Raw genomic sequence first — 25,452 nt, 5'->3', positions numbered from 1 at the left:
ATAGCAGTTGAAGCAAAAGCTTAAACCTCTCCTTAGTGACACCAGGGTGGGCTCAAGAGGGGGAGACCAGCGGAACACAGGGCCATGGCCCTATCTTGCCACTACTATCGAGCAGGACTGGTTGCTGAGGAGCAAGCTGAAGCATCCTGAGAGATGGTGCAACGTGTGCAGTCCCCTGGCACAGAGGGGAACTCTGGCAGCCTGCACTATGGTTTGCATTATTTGTTAAGTGCTACCACATGCAACTAACTTTGAGACCGGTGTGTGATTTCCCCTCCCTAACCCCAATGCTAGAGATTTCCCAAATAAATTGCTGAAAATACAAATGCTTGATTTACCATAGTAAGATGGCATCAGTCTTTTATATTACAAGGCAGAGGTATGTGTACCTCTCAGCAGAGTGGTTATCACACTGAACGCATGGTTCATCATTGTGATTTATGCCAGTTCAAAGCCACTGATGCTATGCTGGCATAAAACAGGAGTAATATGGTGGTGAATCAGGCCATTAGTTTTTATGTCTAATATCTCCAATCGGCTTATAAATCATGAACAATAATTGTGGCAGTGAGTTTCCATGCCTGGAATCAGGTGGAAGAAAGGGAGTGATTATTCAGAGCCCCTACAACAAAAATACAGCATCAGAGTGATTAAGAATAATATCATACCTTTAAATCAATAGTTAGTATGAGACAAAGAAGATGTCCACTGTTAACTATTCCCCTGGGTTGTTTACAGAAGATGAGAAGAGGCTATTGGCTGAAAAGCTAAATTAAGAGTGAAATAATTTTCAATTACTTCTACCCTTGCCAATAAAAACTCAATAATCCTTCCTTACTGCACCACTTTATCACATCAGACCGTTGAGCTACTGTATATTGTTCTCTGAAGTCCCTTATTTTATTCAGAACTTATTAAAAAGAAACATTCATCACTTGATTTTACTCTTAAAGTTTCACTCTTTTTTTCCTGACCATCATTTTCTATAAAAGCAGGGGCCAGGGAGGGTAAATGTCCAGTACTGACCTCTCTTTATAAAAATATATTCTTAGATTCATTGCGCTAGCTTAGCACCCTGATCACATAGACTCCTATATCATCACAGAGCGCAGGGCTAGCCTGATGAAATTGCAACTTCTTTTAACGTTAACAGCCCTGAGATGACCAGGGAAGGGGGAAAGGCCCAACTTTGGCCCCTTGCCCACCCCAAAAATAAGCTGGTGCATTTTTAACAAAAGATTAGGAGGGAAGCGGGAATAACCACCCCGCAAGGAACAGCGTCAGGGAAACAGGGAAGGAACACCTGTGTGTCAACTTCTGCCAAAGAGCTGAAGCAGTCTGATAGGAAGAATGGGAAAGGCCCATAAACACACTGGAAGGCTCAGAACCGAGCATCTGTTGCTTGCAAAGAATCTCCTCCAAAGAAGATGGCATTGTAGGGGGCATGTTTCAGTGAAGCCCAGCAGGCCAATTACTGACTCTGGTCCCAAGTGTTGAGCTCCCTGTACTCTCCCCTCCTGGCATTGCAGAACTGACAGAGGCCCTTCTGCCCTCCTCTGCCAGTGAGCCATTGATCTGCATTTGGGAGGAAGAGGGCAGCAAACAGTCCCCTCACAGTGATTTATCCACCCCAGCTCAGAGGGAGGGGTACCATAATCAGAGGCAGACAAATAAGCAAATGTTTATACTTTAAAACATGGAAATGTCTTTCACTATATTAGCAGAATAACTTATACTATTCCTTTAACAAACAGCAACGAACCTTGAAAATGAGACAAAGGTTTATTTTTAACCGCTGCATAGGATCACTTTTCCTTTTAAAGAATATGCAGGAGTTGTCTCAACTCCTTATCTTTTTGGCAGCACTTTAGAATTTTAAACTAGTAACCATACTATACAATCCAACTTTTAGCTGATGTATGTTCCTTTCCCTGTGCTTGCTGGCCCATGAAGAGGAATGACTCACCATGAAAGATATTAAGGGTTTCTTTATCATTTTAGTAAATAACTCCCTTTATATTAAAGCTACTTACTGAAAAAAAAAATGGCAAGAACATGCGAAAACAGTGTTTTACAGATTACAAGAAAGATTCTCACCGTGTCCAGGGTCACATATATACAACAACTTCCACTTGTTTCTCACTTGTACAGTATACAGGAATAAATGCATAAGTGGATATGGTTTTATTTTCTCCATAAAATATCCTTAGGCAAGGAGATACTACCTAGGAGTCTGATGAAAATTCTAATCCTTTGATTTGAAGTTGCACACAAATTGTGATGAAAGGACGCAGAACTAGGAAAAAGAACTTGTTGATTATATTAATCCCTCATCTTCTATTTATCTTCTAACATTAGTATCCTCTTTCCTTGCTAACACAGCCAACAGTACTCATCTATTTCGTTATTTAATCCTTCATAATGCTATCATGTCAGATTAAAAAGTATCAATTTTGAATATCTATATGAATTATTTAATTCCATTACAGATACAGGAGCTCTGAAATCTGTGTCTAAATTATGACCCAATATTTAACCTCAAAACCCTCTCTTCTTCTTCTTCTTCTTCTTCTTCACAGAAATGGCTTGTGTACCAAGATCCCTGACCTAAGCAAACCGCAACTTATCTTTCCCATAAGCTACCCGCAGAGCACATGAGCATCCTTGCATCCCTTAATTAGTTTGTTGAGTGTATGGAATATTCTTCTCTCTATAAATCTAATCTCTTATATCTTTCTACATGGCAAATGAAAATTAGTTAGTAGGATGAGCCCTGATTACTCAAAAAATACCACGTCATACCTTAACTTTCCAATTCTCTGTATACAGTATGTAGTTTTCTTTGCATGAATTTTCATGGGAGAATGCACCTAAATAGAAATACATGGGGCTTGCAGTGTTTCCTGGATTTTTAGTGCTTAGCTACTGTAATACAATAAATATTAGAATCTGGCAAAAATTGTCAAAAGGCAATAGCAGACCTGTCAGAGGGCCCTCAAGAGGGAAGTCTACCAGTGAGGAAGGCGTGGCAGGACAAAGCAGTCACAATCTTCCCTCCACCTTTGAGTCTGAGCAACCCCAAAAGTGAGTGGTGTGGACCATGCAAAAGGCATAGATAGAACAGTTGGAGAATGTGATGATTCTGTGCATCTTCTCCGCATCTTCTACCAGCAAGGCTTCTATAGCACTAGCCAGAATAGTCCAATGATCCAAGAAATAGCCTAAATGTTATTTTATTAAGAAATACATTTTCTGTACAATATTAAATAGTTGAAGAAAGTAATTCTCAGTTCATTCTCATTAGAACAGTGTATTAGGACTTTCAGCTCTTCAGGAATGGTTTATTTTGCTAAGTAAGATTATAATGGGTTTAGCATAACAGGGACTCAATAGTGTGTGCAATAGTGATGCATACACATAGGGAAATATCTTGTATGAGAGCGCGAGTGATAATGCCAGAGAGAGAAGGAGAAAACACACGAGGATAAAATATAACAAAGTAGTTTCAAAACATACATACCTCCTAAAAGGTGACTATAAAGAAGTCAGCAACAACTGTATTGTTTCATCATAATTAAAAATGACAATTATTTGGAAGAAACCTTTTATTTTTTTAAAAGTTGTAAACTGGTTTTCAGTCAGTATTGTACCACTCACGATTTCTAGCTCTTCAAAAGGATCCCGGTTAGTGAACTGTTGGTTTTGGGCATTCTGAACTGTAAAAGGTTTTGGAAGAATTGAAAACTAGAAAAGCTCAAAATAACTGAACATTTTCAGTTTTATTCTTCCTCAAAGGACACACTGGAGCTGAGCCTGCACTCCTACTGTGACAAGACTCCAGAAGAACCTTGAAGGGAGTTTTGCCTCAGTCAGGTGAGCAGGACTGGTGCCAGGATTAGTTAAAAATGAAAACAAAAACAAAAATCCCAGAGCAACTACATACACTAGGCCAGATCTCAAGTGGTGTAAATTGGTGTGACTCCATTGAAATTAACGAAACTGTGCTGAGGACACATTGTCCACTGTCCATTGTCTTTACTACTTTATAAATAGCATGCCTGAAGTGTTCTGCCTTACCTTGTTGTAGTACTGCACCTGAACGGAGTGCCACTGTCCATCACTGACCCCTCCTGGAACAAATGGTGCAACTGTAGTAGTGGTCTCCCCTGGAATGTTAGTTGGGACATGAGGAGAGAAAAAAATAGTCACCATGACTATTACTGTGATTTAGAGATCTGCTCAGCATTGTACAAAACACGAATAGAAAGACAGTCCAGCCTGATGGACAGTAGTTTACCATCCACCCATGACATCCAGGCCTAATACAGTATACACTAATGTTAATTTGACATACAAGAATTTGGAGTCCGAGTCAATAAGATGCAGAGTACTCTTAGTTTTATTAGAATCTATTTTGGGTGCACAAATATCAAAATATCAAACATATTAGTAAAACATGTTTATTTTTTGCTGCTACAGAATGTAAAAGGAGATGTACAGCACAAAGAGCTACGGAAAAAGTTGTCAAATGAGAAAGCACTGACATGAGTTTTGCGGCTTTTTCCGTCATTAACAAAAACGTGATTTCTGGTTTGAAGTGTATCATGCTGGTTAAAAGTATATCAATGAAATCTACTTCTAGTCAAGGCTGAAAAACTGGAATCTGGCGTCCTACTGGATGGAGTTACAGAAACAAAAAAGCTTTTCTCAGAAGAATTTTTAATTTCTAACCTTGTGGTTAAGTAATATTTTTTACAGCCACTCATTTAAAATTCGGGGGAGGAGGGTTGGTGGGTTTTTTGGTATATTAAATTGTAAGAGTACAGGATGTTTGTTAAGTCAGGTATTCAAACCAGAACAACTAGCATGGTGACTATTCATTGCTGCTCTGAAGTAATGACAAAATAAACAATTACAGCAAAAGTACATAAGGGCCTGGCAAAGTGCTTTGGATTTCCCCACCCCCTTTTCAAACACTTGGACAAAAGCTCCTGTTACAGAGGAAAAAGAGAAAAAAGAACATTAGAATAACTGCCTATATAGTAAGTCACAGAAAAAACAATTCCTCTCCCACAGGCTAACAAAGCTAATAGTTTCACACATTGAACATAAAGCATACATTCTCCTCCACATTCATAAGTAACCTTTCACTATTCTCCTATGTGTCCATGACTATCCCTTAATGCCAATACACCTTGATTGTTCAAACAGTACAGAGTACAGTTTAGTATCTGGTCTACATTTACCTTGAAAGGGGCCTAAGTCATTGATAAGGATAACAAAATCTATGCTAAAAGTTCATAAGCAAGCTTTTGTGAAGAAAGACATATTGATCCCTAATTATTTTGTCTTGATGTCTACTAAAAAAGTGTTGCGACATATTACTCCACAGGCAAAAGTGACTGCCAACATGTCCAAAACTTGCATCTTCAAGTTAATTTTTACCCATAGATATAATACAAACCATTCTCCTTCCAAATAAAAACAGCATCTCTAAATATATTAGGCCAAGTTCTGCTCTCATTTGCACTGGTACAAATCCAAATGAAACTTCATTGATTTAAATAAAGTTTCCCTGAATTTACATCAGTATAAGTAACAACTGAATTTAACCTATTCTCATTCATCCTCAGGGTGTCTTCCTAACGATTTTACTCTTGTTTGGACAAGCAAAGGACAGGCAATACAGAATAAAACAAAACTCTCAAACTGGCACACATTATTTCATATCACTTCCCCAATAGAAAAGTCTACCTTAAAATCTGCTTCTAAGCTCTGCAGGTAATAACAAAGAAATAAAACTAGAAGCCTTTAAACACAAAGGGCCAATGTCTGCTCCCAAGTACGTTGGTGTAAATCAGTGGAGTCACTGGATTTACAGTGGTGCATCTGAAATCACCCTCAGTCCAGTAGAAGTTAGGCTTCGAATTCTATTGGTCTTATATTTTGTAAAGCTGCATTTTAAATAAAACCCAAATTGGAGCCAGATGGGACTTGATAATATCTCTTCTAAAGTAGAAATAAAATAATAAAATAGGATTATTTCATTTAGAAAATGTGTATGTTATTATATAAGCATATTTGTGTATAAATATACACACAAAAATGCTAAAGCACACAAGGAAAATAAGGCTGCTGCAGAGAAGCTGAATGAATTATTTGCATCAAGTCTTCACTGCAGTAGATGTAAGGGAGATTCTCACACCTAAGCCATTCTTTTAATCTGAGAAACTGTCCCAGATTGAGGTGTCAGTAAAGGAGGTTTGGGAAGAAATTGATAAATTAAACAAGTCACCAGGACCAGATGGTATTCACCCAAGAGTTCTGAAGGAACTCTAATGTGAAATAACAGAACTACTAACTATAGTATATACCTTATTGCTCAAATCAGCCACTGTTCCAGATTACTGGAGGACAACTAATATAATGCCAATTATTAAAAAAAAAAAAAGTTCCAGAGGCAATTCTGGCAATTACAGGCTGGTAAGCCTAACTTCAGTACAAACGTTAGCAAAGAACATAATCGTCAGTCACACAACCAAACCGGATATGTTAGGGAAGAGGTAACATGGCTTTTCTAAAGGGAAATCATGCCTCACCAATCTATTAGAATTCTTTGAGGAATGCAACAAGCATGTGGGCAAAGGTTATCCAGTTGAGATAGTGTACTTGGACTTTCAGAAAGCCTCTGACAAGGTCCCACACCAAAGGAAAAGGTACAGAAAAGGGCAACAAAAATGATCAGGGTTATGAAACACCTTTCATGTGAAGAGAGATTAAAAAGACTGGAACTTTTCATCTTAGAAAAGAGATGACTAAGAGGGGATATGATAGAAATCATGAATGGTGTGGAAAAAGTGAATAAGGAAGTGTTATTTACCCCTTCACACAAAACACAAACCAGGAGTCACCCAATGAAATTAGTAGGCAGCAGGTTTAAAACAAACACAAAGAAATACTTCTTCACACAATTCACAGTGACCCTGTGAAACTCATTGCCAGGGGATGTTGTAAAGGCCAAAAATATAAATGGGCTCAAAAAAGAATTAGATATATAAATCGAGGATAGAATCATCAATAGCTATTACCCAAGATGGTCAGGAACACAACTCCCTCTTGTGGGTGTCCCTAAACTTCTGACTTCAGAAGCTGGGATTGGACAACAGGGATTGGATCACTCAATAAATTACCCTCTTCTATTCATCCCTTGTGAAGCATCTGGCACTGGCCACTATTGGAAGACAGGATACTGAACTAGATGGACCACTGGTCTGACCCAGTATGGTCACTTTTATGTTCCTATGTTATGTTCTCATATGCACTCATTACTCCCTGTAGTGCCCCTTACTGCTGGTCCCATACCATATAGCTTCAGAACAAAATAAGTTCAACTATAAGACCAATAACCTTCTCTTGCATCATATGGTTATTCCTATTTTCAATACCACTTTCTTCTTCATCTCAATAAAGAAAGTATTTGTGGGCAACAGGCACTGCTAAATAACTGATCGTCATCTAGCCCTTTTGTCAATCATTGGTTGTCTGTCCTGTCGCATTTAGCAAACCTAGAAGTAATTCCTTTCAGCCAAATGCATTAAATCCATTCATGGTACAGAGATGGGAGATTTTCATTAAAACTTGACATAAAACCCACTGAAGCCAATGGAAAGACTCCCGATATCCTCAGTGGGCTTTCATTCAAGCCCTAAGCCATGTATTGACAGTTTCACATCCCATTTTTATTGTGGTAATGACTGGTTAGTTTGGTTCTTTTAGTTCCTCAACATCTTACTATCTCTTCCCATCTTGAGGTGCTATACATATACATCAGTGAGCTTTATTGATAATGTTTACTGACAACAGAATAAAGTGTGTTAATTTTTTTCTTCTATCTCATTTTTTAATTTATTCCTTTCTCCAAGGTGTAAATTTTGGATAACACGTACACAGTACATTTCCTTGGTGGTGCATTGTGCAAAATCAATAATAGTCTTTAATCACAAAAAGATAATAGTAACACTAATTAAAGAACAAACAAAAAATCCGCACACTGGTAAAGAAGCCAACTTTCAGCCTAGTGCTAATCTTTTATTGCAGTTATAAACTGCCTATGGGTTTTATAACTGATATGCTGACAAGCCCTTATCTATATAGTGGGTGCCACCACTATAATAAAGATTGCTGTAAGCTGAAACATTTTATTAATCTTTTCACATACGATGTCATGAGAGTTACTGACTATGCAAGATCTGCAGTTCAATGCCGTATATTATTAAAAGAATTATTAGTATTATTAACTATGGCCAATGAGCCCTTATAAATGTGAATGTATGATGACCCATCTGTAAATGTTTGAATGCCATGGGAGTTTTATAGGTAGCAAACAGTTGCGTACCAAAAAGTACCGCTTCCGAAATATCTGTCTTCAATTTAGAAGTACAAAGCAGTTGATGTGTGGGAACACTGGCAGTGTACAAGCTCTCTTCTCAAGCTCATAGCTCTCTTTAATCTTCCCCTTTACTTAGTCATGTAACAGTGATGCTGAATTATTGGTAATGCCACAAATAACAAAGATAGTGCACTTTCTCCTTCCGCCTACTTCCAAGGACAGAGAGATTGATCTTATATCTAAAGCTCTTTGCTCCTTCAGTGCCCAGTTCTATTCCCTTTGAAACCAAGATGAATTTTTCAAGGGACTTCAGTATATTTTGGATCCTGCCCTCAGTGTGTTGTTTGATAAATGTCCTATGTTGTAACAGTTGGTAATGGAAGAGCTGCTGAATCCCAACCACAAAATAAAAAATAAAGAATACAAGAAAAGAAAGTAAAAAGATCTGTGTAAATGGACTGTTATATTATACAATAGTGCAGTGGCAATTATTTGTACAAAAGAGCAATAACTCAGTAAAGCACCACATAAAATCTTTAATTTGGAATCTATGAATCAGTCTAAGAAACTACATAAAGTCTTTAATGAGGCTCATTTCAAAATGCAGTGAGATGATCTCTTCACCGTAAGTTTATTGCTAGGATTTACAAATGAAAGTAAATAGGCAAGGAACACCTTACCTGCAGAGAATGTTAGCTGGATCTGTTCTTCAATGATCTCAAGTGCAATAAAGTCATGCTTCTCATTAAAACGTCCATTGTAGAGGAGTAGAGCATTCCTTTCTCTGGTTGCAAACCTGTAACGTGCAGACACAAATTTCATATTTAATGATCTACAAAGTAAAGAACATACAAACAAGACACTCTGAAATACATGACATAAAAACTCCCAGGCACCCTATTCTCAAGACAGAATGCAGCACTGTAACTGCATAACACACCGGTCTTAAAATTCATTCTCCTTTGTTATCCCTTGCTTCAGACAGTGAATAATAAAATTAAGATAAGTGGCAATACATAATATTTTGAAGTTTACAGCAGTCAGCAAGACAGAACCCACAGAGTATAGCTCTGCTGAAAGAGAAGGTACTGAAAATGGGTAAAATCACAAATACACTGAATTCTGAGGGAGGACCTGTCAGTGGTCAGAATGTACTGAGTTATTCTTTGCTGTGTGTCCAAAAGCGTGGAAGAATTTCACATAACCAAGGAAATAAACAGGCCTTCCCCAAAATGCTTATAGTCTAAATTCAAAACGATGCAGTGAGGGTCATACACAAATGAAAACGAGTCAAGGAGGAGATGAAAGAGAGGGAAGGACAAGAGTTACTTTAATCAGGCACCCTATGGTTAATCAGGACTTGATCCTGCACCAGTCAAATCAATTGAGAGTAAGTCAAATTCACTATCTTGATCATTCCATTAAATTAGCTGGGGTTTTCTTCATTTTTAATTTAATGTTCTCTAATTTCAAGAATGTGATGCTGCAGAAGCAAGAGGGGCTTCCGCTTTTGTGCTAGGAAATTAAAAGAATGGCTATTAACTTTCCTAACTGTTGTTCTTTGAGACATGTTGCTCATGGCCATTCCAATGTAGGTTTTTCTGTCAGTGGTATCTGTTGGGTCGGCTCTGGAGCTCTCTGGAGTCATGTGCTCATAGCATCGCTATAAAAGATCCTGCTGACCCACCACCCTCTCAGTTCCTTCTTGCTGGCTAAGTCCAATGAGTGGCAGGCGGGGAGGTGGGGGGGGGAGGGGTTTGGAATGGACATGAGCAACAATCTTGAAGAGCAGCAGTTATGGAAGGTTAGTAACCATTTTTTCTTCTTCAAGTGCTTGCTCATGTCCGTTCCAATGTAGATAACTCCCAAGCAGTTGCTCAGGTGGAGGGTTTGGAGTTCATTGGCATGCTGATTATAATACCACTCGGCCGAAACCCACGCTGTCTCTGGCCTGCTGGATGATGGCAAATGAGATGCAAAGGTGTGGACTGACGACCACACTGCCACTCCACAGACGTCCTGGATAGGAACTTGAGCTACAAATGCTGCTGAAGATGCTTGAGCTCTCATAGAATGTGTCGTCAGGGTAGGAGGAATGGGGACCTTTGTCAGGTCATAGCATGTGCGGATACAGCTAATGATGCGCGATGAGATTCTCTGGGCCAAGACTAAAAGGCCTTTCATTCTGTTTGCAATAACTACAAAAAGCTATGTAGATTTCCCAAATGATTTAGTCCGGACTAGGTAGAAGACTAGTGCACATCTGACATTCAGCGAGTAGAGTCTCTGATCCTCTCTGTTGGCATGAGGCTTCAGATAGAAGGCTGGTAGGAAGATATCCTGGTTACTATAGAATTGTGAGACCATCTTTGGGAGAAAGGCTGGATGTGGCTGCAATTAGACCTTGTCCTTGAAGGAGACTGTATAAGGTGGCTCTGACGTAAGGGCTTGGATTTCCGAGACCCTACTGGCCGAAGTAATGGCCACCAGGAAGGCCACCTTCCAGGATAGGTGGAGCAGGGAGCACATTGCCAGCGGTTCAAATGGAGGTCCTGTTAGCCTTGCCAACAGCAGGTTGAGGTCCCAGGGAGGAAGTGGCTGCCATACCAGGGGGTATAACCTCTCCAGGTCCTTGATGAAATGACTACAGATAGAGTTTGAGAATACAAAATGGTCATTCCCCCATGGGTGCAAAGTTGAGATTACCGCTAGATGATATAGATAGGCCTTGTCATTTCAAGTGGAGCAAGTAGTCTAAAATGAAAGGCAGTGACTACTGTGTAGAAGCAATACCCTTCTGCGCAGACCACATAGAGAAACTTTTCCACTTTGCCAGGTAAATGGCTCTAGTTGATGGTTTCCTTCTCCCTAAAAGCACCTCATGGACCAGTACAAAGCATGTACTCTATGGGGTTCTGCCACGGAAGTTCCAGGCGGTGAGATGAAGGGACTCAAGATTCGGATGACATAGATGACCATGGTTTTAGTGAGATCAGGTCTGGAAACAGAGGCAGACAGAGTGGTGTTTCCACTGAGAGGTCCAGAAGAACCAATGCTGATGTGGCCAGGATGGGACTATCAGGATAAGACACATCTTGCACCTTCTGACCTTTAGCAAGACCCTGTGTATGAGGGAGATGGGAGGAAACACGTAGAAGAGACAGTAGAGACGGTCTGTCCATGGGAGGAGAAAAGCATCTGCGAATGACTCCGGGCTGTGGCCCAGGAAGGAGCAGAACTGAAGACACTGCCTGTTGTGCTTCATCGTGAACAGATCTATCTGAGGAGTTCCCCACTTCTGGAAGATGACTTTCACAACATCTGGATGGATAGACCACTCATAGTGGTTGGAGAAGGATCTCCTGAGGTGATCCACTGGCTTATTCTGCAGCCCTGGGAGAAAGGAGGCTTCGAGGTGGATCGAGTAGGCTATGCAGAATTCCCACAAGCAAAGAGCTTCCAGGCACAGGTGAGAGGACTCCACCCTACCTGTTTCTATAAAAAAAACATCACTGTCGTGTTGTCTGTGAGGACACGCACTTGGCCTCCAGGTGGGAATGGAACGCCTGGCAGGCTAGTGAACCACCCTAAACTCCCTGATGTTGATGTGTAATGAAGGTTCCTCCAGAGACCAGAGGCCCTGAGTTCCTCGGCCCATTGCTGAAGCATCCGTGACGAGAGTCATTGAGGGTCTCAAAAAATGGAACTCGGGCACCCACTGCTAGTGGGCCCAACCACCAAAGAAGGGAGGCGATCACTGATGGGGAAAGTATGATTACCATGTCCAAGTGGCATCAGCCCGGTGCATATACCAACGCCAACCAAGCCTGAAGAGGTCTGAGCCTTAGTTTTGCATGTTACACCGTATAGGTGCATTATGTCATATGGCTCAGGAGCTTTAGGCAGTTTCTCACCATGGTGATGGGGTGGTTTTTTGAGGTTTTTTTATGATTGCCCCTATTGCTTGGAACCGGACTTCTGGGAGGAAGGCTCTGGCTTACACTGAGTCAAGGATTGCCCTGATGAATTCTATCCTTTGAACTGGGGAGAGAGTAGATTTCTGGATATTTATTAACAGATCTAAGTCCTGGAAAGTTAACTGTATTAACTTCACTATTAGTGTGGCGTTCTTGTGGAACATTGCAAAAATAACCATAGTCTTCTGAATCCTGACTCTAGAGAATTAGGAAGAGGCAGGTATTTCAGAGTACTGTGGCCTGACATCTTCATTTTTCAGATTATAGTTTAATTCTTAACAATGGGTATAGGTTATACTTATCATATAGTCTCCCTAAAGAGACAGATGCCAGAATCAGAGCTGGTTGGAAACCAGAATTTCCATTTTGTGGGAAATTCTCGCATTTCAGGGGAAAAAAAATGTTCCAAATCAGAATGTGAAGCTGTAATTCTGAAGTTTCTTATGGAACAAAAATTCAGAAAAGTTTGGATTAGGGGACAACTTTGAAATGTGTCATTGTGATAAGGTAAAATGTGTCATTTTCATTTTATAGTTTAATTCTGTTTAAACTTTTACATGATATTAAACTATTAAATATTATGCAATGTTATACATGAATGTAATATTGAAATTAATATTTTAATATCATATAGAATTAGAAATTAAATGAGTCAAAATGATAACATTAAAATGAACTGTTTCAACATTATCAAAATGAGATGACAAAAATCAAAACAAGTTGACTTTTTCCTTTGGAAAATATTTAAAAACTGGCACAATCCTATGAAATGTTTCAATTTTGATTGAACTGTACTTTTAGACAGAAAACAGTTCCATCAAAAAATTTCAAATATATCTAAAGTAAAAGGGAAGAAAAAAGAAATCACGTGCTTTCCTGGAGGACAGAAGTGTTCGTGACTAACAGTGTTAACTTAAAATTCATATTTCTATCTGAAAATATTTCTTGGAACCAGTTATTAGAACACCCTAAGAGCACTATAACTGCAAGTGGGTAAAATATATATTTTTCTATTTTTTCCTCTTTGTTTACTGGGTGCATTTATGTATATTCCGTTTTACTGTTCTGTAGATGGTCAATAAAACTTCCTGTCCCATGCACTAGCAATTTGGTGTTGTTACTTTGGCTCTCCTTTGCTGCAAAGAACTGTATATACACATCAGTTGCAGAGCAGATAATCACCTTTTTTTTTTTTTTTTTTAAATAAAGGGAAAGGTCTGGTTCTGTGTTTTAAATTTAAAGGGTGCATTATCTATTTGAAATAAATCTTTTTAAAAAATCAGTTGACAATTCCCATTAGATGAGACTGAATGCCTAGGAACTGTTGGGAGAGAGGGGTAGGGCCCATCTGATAAGCGTCCTAAAATAAGAGTGAGGTTTAGCATACAGAAATAGGGTTGATGGTAAATAAGCATATGATTACTTGTTCTCTTTCCTTTTAGATACTATAGCATCTGTCCCTTCAATAAGAACATATGGTAAGAGTAATCTATAGGTTCCAAACCATTTAAATGCTAGGAATACTCATTAGCTTGCAACATAGTCAGAGAAAATATGGGTAATTTTTTAAATCCCATTTTAGTCATGAGGATGAACTAGATCAGTGTTTCTCAACCTGGGGGTTTAGAGGGGTCGCAAGTGCAGAGCTGGTATTGGGGGTGGCAAGAAAGGCAATTGCCTGGAGCCACAGGGGCGCCATGAAACTAAGTTACATGCCTCAGCCCCGTGGGGGTGGGACTCAGGCTTCAGGGGTAGAGTAGTTTGGAAAGGTTAAGAACCACTGAACTAGATAAACCTCCTATTCTTTGACCTCTTGGGGGAAAGTGAGGCTGAGGGACTGTAGACACCCTGGGAGTAAAGAAACATTCACAAATCAAAAATATGTACTTGTGGCAAATCCTCTGTCTAGCCAAACTTCTACTTCTTGATTATCCTGAAGTAATGTTTCCTGCCTGTGCTGGGGGAGAATAAGGGACAAGAAAATACTCAGTGTAAAATCTAAAAGCCCAGATAGTTCATCATTCTGATCATAAAGAGAGAAATTCTGTGATAATTTACATCCTGTGCAATGCCAGGAAGCCAGTGGGGTTCCTTGATATTTAATTCAGCACCAAACATGCCTGTTGAGTTTTTAAAGAGGCTGTCTGATGCGAAAACTATGATGCTAAACCTTACAGTTTGTGGTCTCCCAGTAAGTCCCACAAGATGAGTGTGAGTCATTCTAACCTGAAGCAGAACAGTTTCACACAACAAACTCTGAGAATCTCTTCCTGGCAGCCTGTAAAATGACACCATGCGCTGCAGGAACAATCATCTGGTAGTACAGGTGCTGAGTTGGCAGCCTGTCTCCAACACATTTTTGTTTGCATTTCATGTAAATCTGACAGTTCCAAGCCTTTTTTCCCTCATTAGAGTTGAAGCTTGAAAACCTTTGAACTCTATTCTAAGATCTAATTTTGATTCAAATCAATGCAAAGCCATTCTATATAATCTTCATGGTTTTCATAAGCTTCCATACTAACCTTGATAAGTTTATATTTATTGTAACTGCAAGATTTGATTTAACCATGGTTTCAAGATTTCATACACACACACACACACACACACACACACACACACACACACACACACACACACACACACACACACAGTGACCACTGTAGTGTTAAAGAAAGATCAAGAATAAAATGGAAACATTCTGCAAAGCAGCAGCAAGCCATACTTGGGTGTATAACAAGAAGAAGCTAACTTTGTGGGTTTTCTTAGATGAAGTGAAGTCTAACCCCAATAGCTAAACCTGACATCTTTTTCTAAACTGAGCAAATACACCAAGTGATCTTTCTTGTTGCTGTTTTTACCGTATTAGCTAACTCCAATCCTTTCATTCGCGTAGATGCAGGTTAGCACATTCTACCTCGACTCAGCCAATCAAAGTCAACCTTTGGTCAGCTAAATAGTGTTAAAAGGTGTTAGCCCGCACCTTCACTACGGACAAGTTGTGCTTACATGTTAGTTTAGCTAATCCTGACCTAACCTACACCTGTTATTCTCATCTAGACAAAACCTAAATTAAAAGGTTGAACAAGAGAAGTCTCCTTCCCACAATTGTGGGTACAATAAAGAGGACATGGGGGATTTTCCCCCAGGATTAATGTGTGGAGGGAACTCCCCCTGCAAAGGAAGGTTCATCCAGTTCCTAATCCTTGACGGTCACAGAGATTCTTGTGTGAGCCTGTGCATTCATACACAGGGAAAAGGTGATCAGGGAAGGAGGACGTGGTCTAGGAGCAGAGACCGAGGCTATCACTATGCCAGAAAGTTAATGCAGCCTAAGGCAGCTGCGTCTGTCCCTGTGCTATCCAATCCTCCTTGTAGGATTGCCAGGAGCAGCAGAAGGTGGTAAAGGGAACCAGCAACCTCAGCTCCACTGGGTGCCCCACCACTGATCAGTACAGATCCAAAAGTGAGCAGCACTAGTTACGCAGAGGCATGGCCACACTAATTGTGGGACTTAGGGTTTTAGTGCATCCTCTGGGCAGCCTCTGCCAGATGCAAAATGAATATGCCCTCCTCCAGCAGATTCCCACGTGTCCTCTCTCTGGCCAGTGTCTCCTGATGGCACAACTGTGCCCTATGAGGGATGGAAGGAGCCCATTCTCTAGCTGTATACAGGATTTTGAAATGCTTCAGTATAAAAAAACCTATGCAAAACAAAACACTAATGGCAGAGGACCTGAATGTTTTGGAAATGAGAAGTGTTAGGATAGGAGAGACTGTCAGCACTTCCTATTAGATACAGCAAGACTGGCCAGGCAGGAATTAGCAATCTGGCTTTCATATAACAATGCTCTTCGGGGCAGGACCATCTAACTAATCTGTGTTCGTACAGTACCCAGCACAAGGGGGCCCCATTCTTGGTTACCCTTTGGGCACTACCATAATAAACATGATTAATAATAAATCTCAATTAGCCTGGTCCTGATTCTGCTCCCATAGGAGTTGATGGCACAGCAATCACTTTCACACATACAGTATTTAACTCTGAAGGCTACAAATACACACCACCACTCAGCCCTAAATCCAAATCAAGGAGTGATTTGGACTGGAATCCTTTCCTATGAAGACAGAAGGGAAACAAACTTACATGAGGGAAACAGTGAAATGGAAGCGCTGCCTTAATCCTTTGAAGGTGACAAATGACTGTGGAGGGAAGCTTCTTGTTGTCATCTCACAGTAAGGTCTCTCGTACTCTCCTGCGGGACATTCGCATTTGAAACCTCCTACCAGCAGGTTAATACAGGTTCCTCCATTTTTACATACTCCTGGCACGCAGCGGCCAGAGCGAGCACTCACTTCGCAATACTCTCCTGGAAGAAGGAGAAACAAACATCAGCAGGAAACACTTGGCACTAGATTCCAACTAAACAACAAATTGCCAGAGACACCAATTAAGGAGATCAGTTATTTTTGCTAAATTAAAAAAAAAAAAGAAAAGAAAAAGGCTAAGTTGTTTTTAAATGTCTGTGTATGTAGTTAAGTAGCTGTAACTGTAGCAGTGTGTATGTGCCACATTGTGTCTCAAATTTTAATTCTCTGCATAATTCAGGATATTTTCTCAGTGATCTTTTTGTGATTTTAACCATATTGGCTCTAATTTTTAGATTTCTAGGCTGGCTTTCAGGATTGGTGATAAATATATATCAGGAAGGAGGTGACATTATCATGTAAAACCCTGTACATTTCCTGCCAACTAAAAAATGTTTCAATGGTTCCAGCATTAAATATTGTTTTCAATCACCAAGAATCAAACATTCACTTCAGACTGTGAATGGTGTAAACAGATAAATGTTGCATTTCCCCTTTTAATGGGATTCAGTTTTATTGCATAACTGAGCCAGGAATATAATATTTTTGAAGTGTGTGCATTAATATAAAGAATGTGCAAGATACATTTTTTTCAGTGTCCTGCAGACATTTACCTAGCCTTCCAGACAAGTATACAGCAACTTCATTTAGTTATGGAGAGTCATGTATACTGATTTACAAATTTCTGAAGCTATTTGTCTTCAAATGCTTCGAAGACCAAAAAAAAAAAAAAAAAAAAAAAAAAAAAAGACCAAAAACTCCAACAAAATTAACATTTTTTAAAATTTAAGAATTCAGAATTAAGGAAATGGCAAATGTAAGTCTGTACACACAACCTTTTGCACATGCATTAAAGAACATGCAAGAACTTTTGCACATGCATTAAAACTTGAGTCAAGATTTTCAAAAATGATGAGTGAGTTTGAAGTTTATGAAGTCTGTAGGAGACATTCTTGATCCCTTTTACAACATACAAAATCTGAGGAGGCTGATGGAAAGACTGCTGCAGAATTATTGTCCTACAGAAAACTAGTTCTCTCTGTGTTCAGTATTTAACATTTGTATATCTGAATGTGGCTTTTGAGGTAACTGCCATTGTTATGTTGTTATAGCCAGATTCTGCATGCAAAAAAAGGTGTTCATAGAAATTAAAGTGGGTTTATGTAATTAAATTAATCCCAGAAACAGTGCCAGACAACTAAATGTAGCTCAAAGCTGCGTGGCACAACCCAACTGAAGAAAGAAGTTTCCAACACTATAATATTTGCATAATTACTAGTCACAAATCTTTATAATTACATTACTTGAACTTTAATGGAAAACTTTGTAAGCACATTCCTAGAGAAGTCAAAACAATTTTTAAGGAACTATGTCTCACACGCATACAAAACACAGTAGCACACACAAGTGTACCACTATCACTCAGTAAGTCAAATTCAGAACTGTGTAAATGGGTACAGCTTCAGTACAGTCTACTACATCAGGTCTGAATTTAGTTCAGGGCCTATATTGCTAATTATAATAAGAGTTATCATACAGCTGCCTAGAACAGGTATCTGTACCTGTTTGGAAACAATCAGGAAGTTTGTATCTTAAAAAATTACCTATTGTGAGGCATGCTAAATCTAACCAAACATCTCTGTTCCAAGGTTGTCAAATAATTCCAATTTATACAAATATAAAAGGAATCTTTCACCCAAATTTAGAAACAGCAGAAGCCACAATCCCTCAACCAGAAGACAAAAATCAAGGCCTCAATTCAGAAAAGTACGATGGCTGAGCTAGTGCTTAACTTAAGCAAGAGCTTAACTTTAAGCATGTGCTTTTCTGAAACATGACCCAAGTTAATATTAGAATTCTGAAACAAAACTCTTGAAAAAGCCCTTCCTATTTCCCACTACCAGATGCTGATATTAATTCAGACAGGATTATCTGAATGGACACCCAGCATTAGCCAAGCAAGGAGGCCAGATAGCTTACCATGATACACAACATGGTTCCCTCAGAAGAAATTACTATACATTTGGTAGTTAATGAGAAAACAACTCTCAGGTCATGTGCTGAATATGAAGGAACAAAATAATCAAACAAACAAGTTTACTAAGAAGACATTAAGGAATGCATTTACTGGTGAGTTGCTTTATAATTACGGCCAATCCCTCTGTGACACTGTCTGGTATATATATTAGTGACCATTTATAATATTATTGATATCAATATTCCAAAATTGCAATAATTCATACCAGATATGCCATGTCAGGTACCACTGGAAAAGTTATGATTTGCTAACTAAAATAATACTGTTTATGTGTATGTATCATCTTTGTATTGTAAATTATGATATGTGTAATATATCTGTATCCAAATATGTGTGTTGTGCTATTGGGTGACACCCCCCTCCCCCCCCCGTCCAACAGATTAGCCTCAGTACTGTCCAGCCTGATTGAGGGCCAATCAAGAGCCATCAACTATGCAATGAAGCCAGGGATAGAAACCTGGGAATATGCCTATGAGCCATCAGGACATGAAGGGACATGACTGTGGACAGGAACTCTAAGCACCAGTCTACACTTAAAACTTACAATGGCACAGGGGTATCGGCACAGCTGTGCTGCTGTAAGAGTGCTTGTGTAACCATGTTACGTTGATGGGAGAGAGCTCTCCCACTGACAAAATAAAACCACATAAACAAGTGGCAGTAGCTATGTTGGTGGGAGATGCTCTTTTGCTGGCAGTGCTGTACACACAAGTGCTTATGCCGGCAAAATTTATGTCGCTTAGTAGTATGTTTTTTTCACACCCCTGAGCGACAAAAGTTTTGCCGTCATAAGTGCTAGTACAGACAAAGCCTAATGGCTTTTCCCTTCCTAGTGCTATAAGCCTGTGTTTGAAACGCAGAACGTACAAGCCACGTGGAAGAAACTATAAAATGCAGCTTCACCATCTCCATTTTGTCTTCATTCCTGCTTCCTACCTCCGGATCAACTAGTCAACATCTGAAACTGTGAAACAAAAGGACTGAGACCCATCCAGGTACTGGATGTACAGCAGAGGAACTGTACAAGCCTGCAAATGCCACAGTTCTGCTGAGAATCTGCTATGTATGGACTTTGAAGTCATTTGTATGTATCTGATTGCTTTGAACACTTAACATCTCTCCTCTTGTTTGTTTCTTTCCTTTTTTAATAAACCTTTAGTTTTAATTACTAAAGGATTGGCTGGCAGCATGGTATTTTGGGTAAGATTCAATCCTATATTGATCTGGTAATGTGGCTGACCCTTTGGGGATCAGGAGAACATTTTATACAGTGAGCAGAGTTTTAAATAACTCCTGACATTACTGGACCCAGTTGCTAATTGGGAGCCACAGACAGAAATGCAAGAAAGGGGGCTGTGTATTACCTTTTGAGGCATCTTGATAACCAATGTGGGGAATCAGGAGCACTGTTTGTGATAGGTTGGGGAACCTAACTTCAGTTTGTGACTGGTTGGGGAATCCCACCCATTTTGGAGAACCTGCTCTCCCTTTTGCAGCCTGCCCTGACCTTGGCATTTTCAGGCTACCATAGGCATGGACGGGTCACACCCTCTCCACCCAAAAAACAGAGCCCAAGCTCCAGCCTGAGCTGCAACCTCAAAGCGCTGTCCACAAAGCTATTTTAAGGCACCAGCATGAGCCCCGCTTATCCACGCCTGTCGACCAAGGCAGGGAGGCTCACTTCTGCAGGTTGTGTTGACATACCCAAAGACAACTCAAACCACCATGCGCACTGAAACTCTTCAAGAATTAGAATGACATTTTCTACATAAAAGGCTAAGCACGGGCTCGCCCCATTTTACAGGAGTAGGCTATTTAACGATATAAGTCTCCAACTCTGAATGGAGTGGAATCATAGAATCAGAGTTGGAAGGGACCTCAGGAGGTCATCTAGTCCAACACCCTGCTCAAAACAGGACTAACCTCAGCTAAATAATTCTCAAGGACTGCTGAAAAGAGAACATTACACTTGACAAAAGTAAACAGGGCACAGACCTGCGCACAAACAGAAGCAAGAAACAGACACAGACAAACAGGAGGGATTGTTTCCATTCTGACATGCTGTTGGAATACCATGGCAATACAAAGGCTTCTCATAGGGTAGGGGTCTAAGGCCAAATGTGTTATTCCTTCTGTATTAATTCTGCTATACAGCAAGAGTTCACAGGCACAGTAGATTGCTGGTTTAGATACAAGTATAATTCCTGTTTATCGCAGACAAATGTAAAACCATTTAACAAACAGCAGAAAGGGTGATCTTGTCTGAAGCTGGGATCTGCAGTGGTGATAAGAGAACTAACCAGAAGACCTGCACTGCAATGAGGAATGGCTCCTGCAGTCTGTGCTTATAGATTAATTGTCTGGTTTGCGACCCAGCTAATCTGCCCTGTCTGTTACTAGCTATCTTTGGTCTATGTATGTAATTTAATATTTCCTAGATTTGCTGGCATTTGGGAAATAACTGAACATACTTCTTCTGTATCACAGTCTGTGAAATCCAGGCAGGTGGTGTAATGCTTCAGTGACCTTTAGTCCTTACATGTAATTGAGTCTTTTTCCACAGTGAAACCTAGAGAGTGCACCTTTGGATAATTCTGCTTTATGTATGGCTATCATCCCTCTTGAAGTCTTTTGGACTTTCAGAAATCTTTAATAAGAGCCAGCAACCAGTCATTATAAGTTGATGTATTTGACTCTCATGACTACTGACACAGGACTGCAGAACTGTGGGCTTCACTGCTTCTACATACCCCTGTTGAGATAAATGTATCTGTGTTACCTATGTTTGAAGTATTTTAAAAGATGGTACAATACTTGATTTGGTATTACATTGTATTATATTCAAGTTGGCAGGGCTTGATAACATTCACACTAGGATACTTAAGGAACTAGCTGAAGCAATTAGCAATTGTCTTCGTGAAGTCATGGAGTACAGGTGAGGTCCCAGAGGACTGGAGAAGGGCAAACATGGTGCCCTTCTTTAGAAAGTGGGAACAAAGAGGACTCGTGAAATTACAGACCAGTCAGCCTAGCTTTGCTACCTGGAAAGATCCTGGAACAAATTACTAAGAAATCAATTTGTAAACACCTAGAGAATAATAGGGTTATAAGTAAGTAAGCATGGATTTGTCAAGAATAAATCAAGTCAAACCAACCTAATTTCATTCTTTGATAGGGTTACTGGGGGGAAGCAGTCAGCATGATAGACCTTGACTTTACAAAGGCTTTTGACATAGTCCCACATAACATTCTTATAAGCAAACTAGGGAAATGTAGTCTAGATGAAATTTCTATAAGGTGGGTGGCACAACTGGTTTAAAGACCTACTCAAAGAATAGTTATTAATGGTTTGCTGTCAAACTGGGAGGATAGGAAGGGGTATCTAGTGGGGTCCTTGCAGGGGTCAGTCCTGGGTCTTGTACTAGTCAATATTTTCCTTAATTACTTGGATAATGGAGTGGAAAGTATGCTTATAAAATTTGCAAATGACACCAAACTGGAAGGGGCTGCTAGCAGTTCTTTAAGAATATGTCTACACTGCAATTAGACACTAGTGGTTGGCCCATGCCAGCTGACTCGGGCTCACAGGACTAGGGCTAAGGGGCTATTTAATTGTGGTGTAGATGTTTGGGCTTGAGCTGCAGCCTGAGCTCTGTGACACTCCCATCTCACAGGGACCTAGAGTCCTGGCTCCCGCCCAAGCCCAAACATCTACACCTCAATTAAACAGCGCCTTAACCAGAGCCCAGCAAGCCTAAGTTAGTTGGCATGGGCCAGCTGTGGGTGTCTAATTGCAGTGTAGACATACCCTTAGAGAACTGGTCTGAAATCAACAAGATGAAATTCAATAAACACAAGTGAAAAGTACTTCACTTAGGAAGATGAAGTTACTCCCCTTGTGCAGTAACGATGGTTGTCTAAGATGTGTGTCCCTATGGGTGCTCCACTATAGGGTGCGTCTGCATCCTTGCATTGCTGATAGGAGAACTCTGCTATCAGTGTCCAGTCAGCCTGCACACATGCTGCTCTTCACCTGCTATGAGGCTAGCCGGCATGTGAGGACATTCCTCCGTTCCTTCTCCATCGCAGAGTCAATGACAAAAACTCCAAAGCAGAGGAGAGGAGAGTGGATCATGGAGCACCCAGAGGGACACACACCTTGAAGAACCATCGTTATTGCACAAGATGAATACCTTTGTTTTCGCGCAGTGTCCCTATAGTTGCTCCACTGTAAGTGACTCCCAAGCAGTGTCCACCACTGGAGGCTGGAGCTTCGGAGTGGAGTCTGTTATAGATGATAGCACCGTGGCACCAGATCTGGCATCTGCAGCTGAATCCCCGAGGATGGCATAATGTTCTACAAAGGTACGTGAAGATGCCCAGGTAGCTGCTCTGCAGATTTCCGATACAGGAATGCCCTTGGAAAAGGTGACGGAAGAGAAGATCAATCTCATTGAATGTGTGCACATTGAAGACGGGAGTGCAACATTACACACCTGATAACAGAGCTTGATACAGTTCAAGACCCATTTGGAGAGTGTTCGAGCAGAAATCGCTTGTACCTTTTGACCTACTGGCAACGTTTGGATCTATTCGGCAGGAAGGCATATTCATCAGCCACCCTCCAGTTTTGTGTAGTGAACTACCAAGCCCTGTTGGCAAAATAAAACTACCAAAACTGCACGAAACTCAGTTCCTTTACTGAGCAACTTCCTGACTCTTACAAGGACCAATTCAAAGTCACAGTCAATGAGGGCCGACTGGTGGTTAAAACATCCCTCCAGTCCACACTAGATGCAGCTGACATGGATGGCATGCTCGATTTCCATGGTCACTGTGATGAGACGGGCTTCGTGGCTTCATTTATCTGGCTTCCCTAAAAGAGATCTAAACTACAGTGGAGGATTTTCCTTTTGAAGGATTCTAAGGCAACTCTTCAGTCCCTTGGATCTATACTTCAGCCTTTGAGGGCTGTATTTTTTCTTAGTTACCGTTTAAGCCCGCTCATCATAATACTCTTAATATTCATCCCAGTACTCATCTCAGAGATCGTAAGAGCCACAGAGGAAGAAGCCAAGGTTCCCAATGTGAAAGCAGTCGGGATCTCAACCAACTTCCTCCCAGCCCTCAACCTTGAAGAGGCAGTTTCGATAGGTTGATCGAGGTACCTGTAGAACATTCTCCTCTTCATCTCACACTGGAAAAACCCACCCATCCCTTCGGAGACCATCTTACTAGGAGACTATATCAGATCCTGGAATACTCTGAAGTCATCATCCATCGATGGTGGAGTGGCATCACCGTCTCGTCTGGTGATGACGATGAGAAGTGGGCTTGAGGAGTGACTTCCTTCTCCACCTAAGCCTCTACCTCCTCCCCTGCCTGTTCAGGGGCGTTCAGAAGTTCTCAAAACCATGGCTGAAGGAGGGCGTCTCTTGTATGCTGATATACCACAGTATAGGTTTGCTGTCTCTGAGCCTGCCAAGGGTCCCAGTATGGCCACTGTGGTGGGTAGGGACCCAGTGGTTGGTATTAAGGTTGACCAAACCAGGGAGGCTGTGGAGCGGGTGGACGATACTCCTGATGTCCATAGTGAAATTGAATCCCATATGGAGCGTGAGAAGAGCAGCAGGAAACCACGTCCTCTCACTTTCTGACTCCGATGAGGAGAAAGGCAGTGCTCAGCAGGAAGACGTCAGCAAGTCCAGAGCTCTGGGTGAACTTGGTACCGGGGCCCCGGTATGAGTACAGGAGAGTCTGGTGCATTGGCCACCAAAAGATTCATCATGAACAGGAAATTCAGTAGTGCAGATGGCATTGGTACCAGAGGCCATTGTCGATGCCGAGTGGCTTGCATTGATTGAATCAGAGATGTGTACCTGACACGTTCGGTTGGTACCAAGTGCACCAAGGTCAGTACAAGTGCCAATATCCATACCAACAGTGCCTTCCCCAGGGCAGATCTTCTATATTTTTTGCATCCCAGTGATATTGGTGCTTCTTTGCCCGTGCCTAATGGGTCTTTGGGCAGTTCGACTTACTCCGTCAGCTCGGTACCGCACATGCCCTGGGTAACCAATTTTGATGGCTTTGGTGTCGTCGGTACCAATGATACTGATAGAGCTAGAGACCATTTTTGCGGGACCCACAGACCTTTTCTTAGAGGCCGTGTGTGAGAGAATCATCTCTCTAGGCTCACCTCCCTTCAAAGTAGAGAGTTGTGGTGAGAGTTCCCACTGGGATTCAGGGGTTTGAAGAGCCGACTCGATAAGTAGGAGTTTGAGTCTTAGCACTCGGTCTTCCATGGATCAGGGCTTCAGTTGCTGACAAAAGCCACACTTTTGTGGAATGTGCTTCTCTCCCAGGCAGCAAACATACTGCACATGTCCATCAGTCACTGGGATGATTCCTTGCAGCACAGGCACTTTTGAAGCCCAGTGAGAAGAGCATACCCTTGTCCAGGGGGTCCCCCACTCCCAGGGTGACCAGATGTCCCAATTTTGTAGGGACAGTCCTGATATCTTGGGCTTTTTCTTATATAGGCGCCTATTACCCCCATCCCGATTTTTCACACTTGCTATCTGGTCACCCCCCCACCCTTCAAGGGTTGGTGGGAGACAAGTCCTTTCTCTCTCTTTTTTTTTTTCCTATGGCATGGCCAAATGAAATACAAATGAAATAAA

General features: G+C 40.9%; 1 protein-coding gene across 4 annotated transcripts in view; it reads right to left on the bottom strand.

The window, feature by feature from the left end:
* CELSR1 (cadherin EGF LAG seven-pass G-type receptor 1) overlaps positions 1-25,452 on the bottom strand; it is a 256,449-nt gene that overhangs the window by 104,163 nt on the left and 126,834 nt on the right. For all 4 annotated transcript variants that reach the window (XM_067564399.1, XM_067564400.1, XM_067564403.1 and 1 more), the window contains exons 3-5: positions 16,511-16,733; positions 9,070-9,185; positions 4,078-4,166 (exon numbers count right to left, since the gene is read on the bottom strand). In XM_067564399.1, coding sequence (XP_067420500.1) covers positions 4,078-4,166; positions 9,070-9,185; positions 16,511-16,733 — 428 coding nt within the window. The remainder of the gene's footprint in view (positions 1-4,077; positions 4,167-9,069; positions 9,186-16,510; positions 16,734-25,452) is intronic.

Source organism: Emydura macquarii, unplaced genomic scaffold (assembly GCF_026122565.2).
Source record: "Emydura macquarii macquarii isolate MOO-44397 ecotype Brisbane River unplaced genomic scaffold, CSIRO-AGI_Emac_v2 contig_2636, whole genome shotgun sequence".
Taxonomy (NCBI): Eukaryota; Metazoa; Chordata; order Testudines; family Chelidae; genus Emydura; species Emydura macquarii.
Note: the sequence above shows the minus strand (reverse complement) of the source record. Positions and strands in the feature narration are given on the sequence as shown.